This window comes from Pezoporus occidentalis, unplaced genomic scaffold (genome assembly GCF_034315485.1).
Source record: "Pezoporus occidentalis ecotype Australia unplaced genomic scaffold, CSIRO_AGI_Poc_V1 ctg113, whole genome shotgun sequence".
In the NCBI taxonomy this organism is placed as follows: Eukaryota; Metazoa; Chordata; class Aves; order Psittaciformes; family Psittacidae; genus Pezoporus; species Pezoporus occidentalis.
The window spans coordinates 1,112,676-1,119,719 of NW_026912918.1; the positions used below are offsets into that span (position 1 = coordinate 1,112,676).

The 7,044-nt window shown below is 51.8% G+C and overlaps 1 protein-coding gene across 1 annotated transcript; it reads left to right on the forward strand.

The window, feature by feature from the left end:
* Positions 1-2,758: 2,758 nt before the first annotated feature.
* Positions 2,759-6,749, forward strand: ITPRIPL2 (ITPRIP like 2). The gene has a single exon (XM_062634074.1). The coding sequence runs from the start codon at positions 2,759-2,761 to the stop codon at positions 4,724-4,726; it is 1,968 nt and encodes a 655-aa protein (XP_062490058.1). The 3' UTR covers positions 4,727-6,749.
* Positions 6,750-7,044: the final 295 nt, after the last annotated feature.

A 7,044-nucleotide genomic window follows, 5' to 3' on the forward strand; every position in this document is an offset into this window, starting at 1 on the left:
TGTAGCTGTCTGTCTCCTGAGCGTGGATGTGCAGCTAATCGAATCAACCTTGCGTTAAAAGACAGCCCAGGCTGCCTTGAAAAGTCAGTATGCTTGTTGTAGGATCTGAAAGGATGTGGAACATGATGGGCTCAAGTGTACAAACAAGCACAGGCTAGTGAGAATCGAGCACATGGGGCAATGGGTTCATAGCATTCAGTGGTAGTTTTCAACAAAACATCTTTAGGATCGGTTTCATACAAGCACAGCTGTGCTTTTAAAATGTTTTGGGGATGCAGAACAAAGTGTTTGAAGTGATGGGTCACAGGCAGTGGGCAGCATGATGATGTTTTTGTCCACTTATCTGGCTTTGTGAAGAAATACAGGAAAATACAAATCAAGGAGTGAGGAAGAAAAATGCTTTTCACTTTCTGGTTGTTTTCAAAGATTTGGTTGTTGTGGAGTGACATTTCTGAGTAGCAAGGTTGTGGCTTCAGTTGTTCCACAGCTGTCAGAAAACTTTTAGTTATGGGGCATGGAATATTGTGCAGATGATGTAAAATTGCTGACAGTTTCTTACCTTTACATATACTTTTTTTTTTTTTAATTTAATAAATAAATAAGAAAATCCTGATTCTAACTCCAAGGTTCAGTGTTTGGAGTAGTTAGGACACCTTTTTGCAGCTCTCAAGTGTGCTTCTGACTCTCACCCTAGTTTGGTTGCCTGTGAATTAGTTCAGGCTCCTTGACCTTGGTTACCCAGGTTGACTGTGAGTACAGCATCTTGGCTATAAAACATAAGCTGCTTTCTATGAAGTAGGGTTTCTATGTACTTGAAATCATGTTTTGTTTCACATAAAGTCATACTACATAACCAAACCCTTGTACAGCCTTTCTCTTTGCACTTGGCGCTCTGCCCTGCTCCTTGTTACAGCGTTTTCAGCTTGCTGGGGTTAGTATCTTGTATTCAAGCACTGCTCTGTCACCTGCATGGGGCCACCCATGACACTATGCAGATGCAGCAAGTTGCAGCAATGCTGTAATAACTTGATCACCTGAAATTAAACCACAACAGAATGCTTACACAGATGCTCCTTAAACTGCACCAAACAGCTTCGAAACTCAGTAACCATGTACTAAGTAGAAGCTGAGGACGATTATCCTGTTCTCATCACCATCTGAGACAGAGCTAATATACTTCCAGTAAAATAGATGTTTAACAATGATCTTGAGTACCTGTGCAGAAAGCAGGTGGCATGAATTCTATAAAGAAAATGTGCAATCCACTATGCAGCCCTCCCGTATGAAGTTAGGCTGAGGAAGTTGGGGCTGTTCAGCCTGGAGAAGAGAAGGCTGTGTGGAGACCTCATAGCAGCCTTCCAGTATCTGAAGGGGGCCTATAGGGGTGCTGGAGAGGGACTCTTCATTAGGGACTGTAGTGATAGGACAAGGGGTAACGGGTTAAAACTTAAACAGGGGAAGTTTAGATTGGATATAAGGAGGAAGTTCTTTCCTGTTAGGGTGGTGAGGCACTGGAATGGGTTGCCCAGGGAGGTTGTGAATGCTCCATCCCTGGCAGTGTTCAAGACCAGGTTGGACAAGGCCTTGGGTGATATGGTTTAGTGTAAGGTGCCCCTGCCCACGGCAGCGGGGTTGGAACTAGATGATCTTAAGGTCCTTTCCAACCCTAACTATTCTATGATTCTATGGTCAATAAATACAGTAATAGACAAATGCTATATAAAGAAGTCTTGGCTCTGTGTGGTGCTATGTGGCACAATTTTCCTTTTCTCTAAATTTAAAATGCTGCCTTTTCATCAGCAATTGAGCTCTCCAAAGACTTGCAGCAGTAGGAGCTTGATGTGCTAATTTCTTAGGTTTAATCATGATCACCATCATAGGGGAGTCTTCAAGCTAAAGCCAGCTGGGACCAAAGCCACATCCTGAAATACAGCTTAGCTACAGTGAGCATGTACCAGCTATGAGAGAGACATCACATGAGATATAAGGAAATGCAGGTTCCAGTGATCTTCAGATCTGCAATGCCCTGAAAAAGTAGTTTGGGTGAAGAAGTCTTAGTGACAGGCAAGCCCCAGTGATTTCTATGTGGTTTAAGGTGGCTTCTCAACTCTCCAGCAGTGCTTTGGAGGCTTTACATGTGTGGTGATGTTTTTGTGCCTGTTTTCTGACTTGAATGTTTGGCTCTGCTATTTGTAGGCTTGGGACAATGCCTGAGGTAGTGCTGTGTGACCGTTTCTGATAGATGTTCTCTTTTTCCCTCTTCGTGCTAAGGGGGATGCTGTGGGCAGAAGTGTTACAATTGCAGTTAACAGTGGGCTTGATGCCACACTCTGCTTCATACAACAGATGAGGCCACAGAAGTCCCTGTGCAACAAATGAGTAACTTCTCCCAGGGTTATTTCTTCCCTTTCAGTTTGTCAGCGACTGTGGAACTTGGGCACAAGGGAAGGAACCACGCTTTTGAACGACGTGACTGCAAGCAGCTGTTAGCACAGCGACAAACCATACACGCCCCGGTGAGTTAATGGCGATGGCTTTGCTGTGCCTTTGGCACCGAGACCCTCAGGCAGCGCTGTGGGCGGGAGAAGCTCCCCCGCGACAGGACGCAGACCCCTAAGTGAAAACCATTCGGGGAAAAACGTGCAACACGGAGATTGCCACACAGCACCACTGCCCGACGACACAGCCGTCCCCGTACCTGGGATACAGAAGCACCCAGTCCTGGGGATACAAAACCCCGCAGTGTCCTGTTGTGGTGATGGGGGCATGGAAACGCGTGCTCGCACCCCGCAGTGGGGGCGGCACAGCCACGCCGTGCGGGACCCGCTGCAGCTCTGCCCCGAGGCTCCGGCGGTTCGGCTGCGCTCCCTCAGCGCGGTGGCGCCGGCGCGAAGGAGCGGGAGGCGCCGCTCCCCGCCCCGCGGGCGGCCCCGGCCCGGCCGGCCCCCGGTCGGACAACGCCCCCGGCCCTCACGCCGCGGCCGGGCCCGCCGCCCGTGGCATTTCCTCTGAGCTCACTCGGCGGCTGACGCGGCGCCGCTTCCCTCGGAAGAGGAAGGCTCGCAGCGGAGCAGGCAGGCAAGGGGGGCGACCGCCGTGCCGGCGGGGTAGCAGGGGGAAAGCAGCGGCGCGGCCCGCGCTGGGGGCGGCCGGGGCGGAGGAGGGGGGCGGCGGCGGCGGGGCCGGGCGCTCCCCGCCCGCGGGGCTGGGCGGCGGCCCCCGCCGTGGCCCGAGCCCCCGCCGCGCCGGGCCCGTCTACACCGTCAACCTGCGGGTGCTCTGGCCGCTGGCGACCGCTCTCTGCACCGCGCTCCTCTGCCTCTACCAGGCCCTGCGGGGCGGCTCGGCCGGGGAGGGCGCGGCGGAGGCGGGCTCCGTCCCGCTGCTCAAGGGCTCGGCACTGCTGCTGCTGGGCTGCCTGCTGGCTCGCTGCTGCGGCGGGGCGGGTGGCGGCCCGAGGCCCGGCGGGTTCCGCTTGGCGGGGTCGGCGGGGGCGCAGCGCGACGCCCTAGAGCGGTTCTACGTGCGACAGCTGCGGGTGTCGCCCCACGTGCTGGGGCACAGCAAGGCGCACGTCGGGCGCGTCGTGGCCGAGCTGGTGCGCGCCGCCAAGGCGCAGGGGCTGCAGCCCGGCCCGCTCGCCCTCAGCCTGCGCGGGGACTTCGTGCGCATCGGCAGCGCCTACGAGCAGCACAAGGTGCGCAGCCCCGACTGCTTCGACATCCTGGTGCCCCTGCGGCTGCCGCCCCACCTGGAGCCGCAGCCGCGCTGCGCCGAGGGGCTGGGGCCGCACGGCGCCTTCGTCTGCGGCCTGCGGGCGAGGGGCGGCTGGCCGCGCCGCTACCGGCCCTTCGCCGAGGGCTTCTGCGTGGAGCTGCAGGGCCGCTGCCACCTCTCCTCGGCGCTGGTGCTGCGCTGGTTCCAGGGCCACCTGCAGCGCTGCCTGGGCGCCGTGCGGTACCGGCTGCAGGAGCGCTGCCGCATCAACCTCTCGGCCTGCCCAGGCCGCCCGCCCGTGCTGCACATCGTGCCCTGCTCCGACTACGTCTGCTGCCACATCTCCATGGCCGTGCGCCTCATCCCCGCCATCCCCATCGGCGACGCGCTCTACCTCACGGCCCTGCCGCCCGAGGGCCCGCTGCCTACCCCGGCCCCCGAGGCCGTGTGGGGCCTCAACGCCTCGCGGCAGGAGCAGCGGCTGCTGAGCTGGCTGAAAGAGCAGGCCCCGGCCTCCTCCTGCCACCTCAAGTGTCTGCAGATCCTCAAGGGCCTGCGGGACCTCCGCGGGCAGGGCCTGGAGGAGCCCTTCAGCTCTCAGTGGAGCCGGGTGCTCTCCTCCTACGTGCTGAAGACGGCCCTGTTCTCCCTGCTAATGCAGGGGCCCCTGGAGGCCTGGGACGAGCGGTTCCTGGTGGAGCGGCTGGAGGACCTGGTGCTGTACCTCAGGGACTGCCTGCGCAAGCAGGTGCTGATGCATTTCTTCCTGGGCAACACCAGCCTCCCCGAGGCCGTGGCGGTGCCCCGGTTCCTCAAGGAAGCTGCCCCTGTGAACTTGCTGGCTGCCTTTGATGGGCTCATGCTGGACCTGTCAGCTTTCCAGCTGATCAACACCTGGATCCAGGCCCCGCACATCATCAGGATGTACAGCAGCCCCCGGTACTTGCGACCAGTGCCCACCCCGTGCCGTCATGTCACCGAGGCCAAGCAGGAGCCACCAGCAGAGTGAGCCGGTGGTGTCCCTGGACTCTGCCAGGCAGCGCACGCTCGCAGTCTGCTAGTCCATTGAGAGCCCATGTCTGCCTGAGGAAGGTGGGACCTGTTTGTGTGGTTCTGTGGTTTTGTCCCTGCCGTGAGAAGACTGGGAAACCAGAGGCCAAGACTTAAGGAATTTGTGATTCTTGTTTTTTAATCTCATTGCTTGTTCATGGGGAAATTGTGAAGTTTCTGGGGAAATGCGTTAGTAGAGAAGCATTACGTTCAGTCAGCTGACTGCGAACCTAGCTATAACAGGCTTAAACTGGCATTTCTGGAAATCCATTTTCACTTGTTGTCTTAGTGGCAAATTTGACCTTTTTATGATATTTGCTTTTTATGATGCAAAATCCATTTGGGATTTAAAACTTGTAAGTGCAAACAGCCCCCCTAATGTACCAAGATGCTCTTAAAATGCAGTGAGCAATGGAGCATGGTTGTGGATCGCAGTTTGAAATGCTCAATGACATGCTTTAAATTGTGTAATCTAAAAATGCGTAATTAAGTACGTTGTTCTGAATAGAAATACAGTGCATATGTTAATGTTAATGTAAAATTGGGGTTCTTCCTCCAAACTGTCTCTGGTAACAGTATGAAGAATCTAGTTGCACGTTTCTGTGTGAAGGTTATACTGAAGGATTGAAATATAGATAAAAGGAAACAAATAGCACTTTATTTTCACAAAGGCCTTCTCTTTAGGATAATTGGCTGCACTAAATATTGCATTAGGAGGCATTAGTATTTGTTAAGGGAATGATGTTTGACATCCCCAGGAAAACCTTCTTTTAAGGAAATGCCAAAGAGGTTGGTTTGTTTGTGGGTTCTTGTTGAGTTGTATTATTTTTTCTGTCTTCAAGTATTATTAGCATTTGCTTTACCTCAAGGACCAAAAACAAAACTAAGAAATTGTATATTATGTTTTGAAACAAACCTTAAACGAGCTCAAATCTCAGTGCTGTAAGCTGACTGCTGCACCTTCCTGCTCTCTGATAGGAGCTTGGGGGGATTTTTGGATGACTGCCTAGGCAGTTGTCTGATTGTGGCAGTGTTTTGACCAAATAACCCGATGGGAATTTCTAGTGCTGTGCTATAGCAAATCATTACCTTGTTGTGGGGAGGAGAAAGTGAAGTGTTTCAGGGTACTTCAGATTATTTAGCACTGATTCATGGTACAGTGGCAGTCTAAGGCTGTGGATTCCAGTGTCCCCTAAATATTCACATCAGCCATATAATTTCCACTTCTTGCCCAGTTATGTCCCAGTCTCTGGAATAACCTGCCGAGTTGTAACACAGCCAGTTCTGCAAGTGTCCTTAGCTCCTGGCGTAGGTACCTGGTGCAGGTGACCCTGATGTGTCTCAGGGTGTCAGCAAATTCAGCATTTCAATCCTTGCATTATTGGGCTGCCTGCTCAAGTATTTGATGTATTAAGACACAAAATGTGTTGCTGAATTGCTGGTGCTCAGGAGGCTGAGGCCTCATTACCCACTATACTGTGTCCTAGGGGAACAGTTGGAAACAAGTTATAAATGACCAAGTGTGCCTTCTGGAAAGCTTTAGGGTAACTTGAAGTTACTAATACACTCCTCTCCGTGCTGTACATAACGATACCAATGTGCTTTATCCAGAGTTCTGTGCATCAGAGCACAAAGCAAACATTTTCAAAATCTATGAAGCTTTATAAAAATCTATTTTTCTAAATGGAAACACTCCCTAGGCAGATGTTTGCCTACTTCTGTCTGTTTTTTTTAACTGCTCTTGCAGTCTTATTTTCAGGTAATTATAGCCTAGGTCACACTCGTAAACTGGGTTATTTTTATATAGGAAGCACTGTGCTTCTTTCTACAAATAGTGTATTTATAGGTAGTATTGATCAGTGTTCTTTACACATGGTATTTAAGTTAGCTACCTTGGTGTTTCGGGGTTGAGTTTTTTTGGTAGTAGACCATGATACATACTATTTTTGCAGACTCGTGTTAACTTGGTGTTTGAAATAAGATGCAGCCAGGTTATTGTGGCTGCCTGAACTCGTGACATAAAACCCCTTTATAACTGTTAACTTTGGCATCTTAACCACTTTAGTCAGCTGTCAGTTTGTTTACATCACTGCATCCCTGTCTCTGAAAAGTGATCTTTGCTCTGAAAAGGGATGCATATTTGGTGTGTATTTAGTATTGCTGCAGTACACAGAAATCTGTAATAGACTTGGTAAAATGTAGTAATGCCAGGAAGAGGCAGTCACATCAGGAAATGCATGACAAGGAAAGATGGTGGAGGATATAAATAGTTTAGAA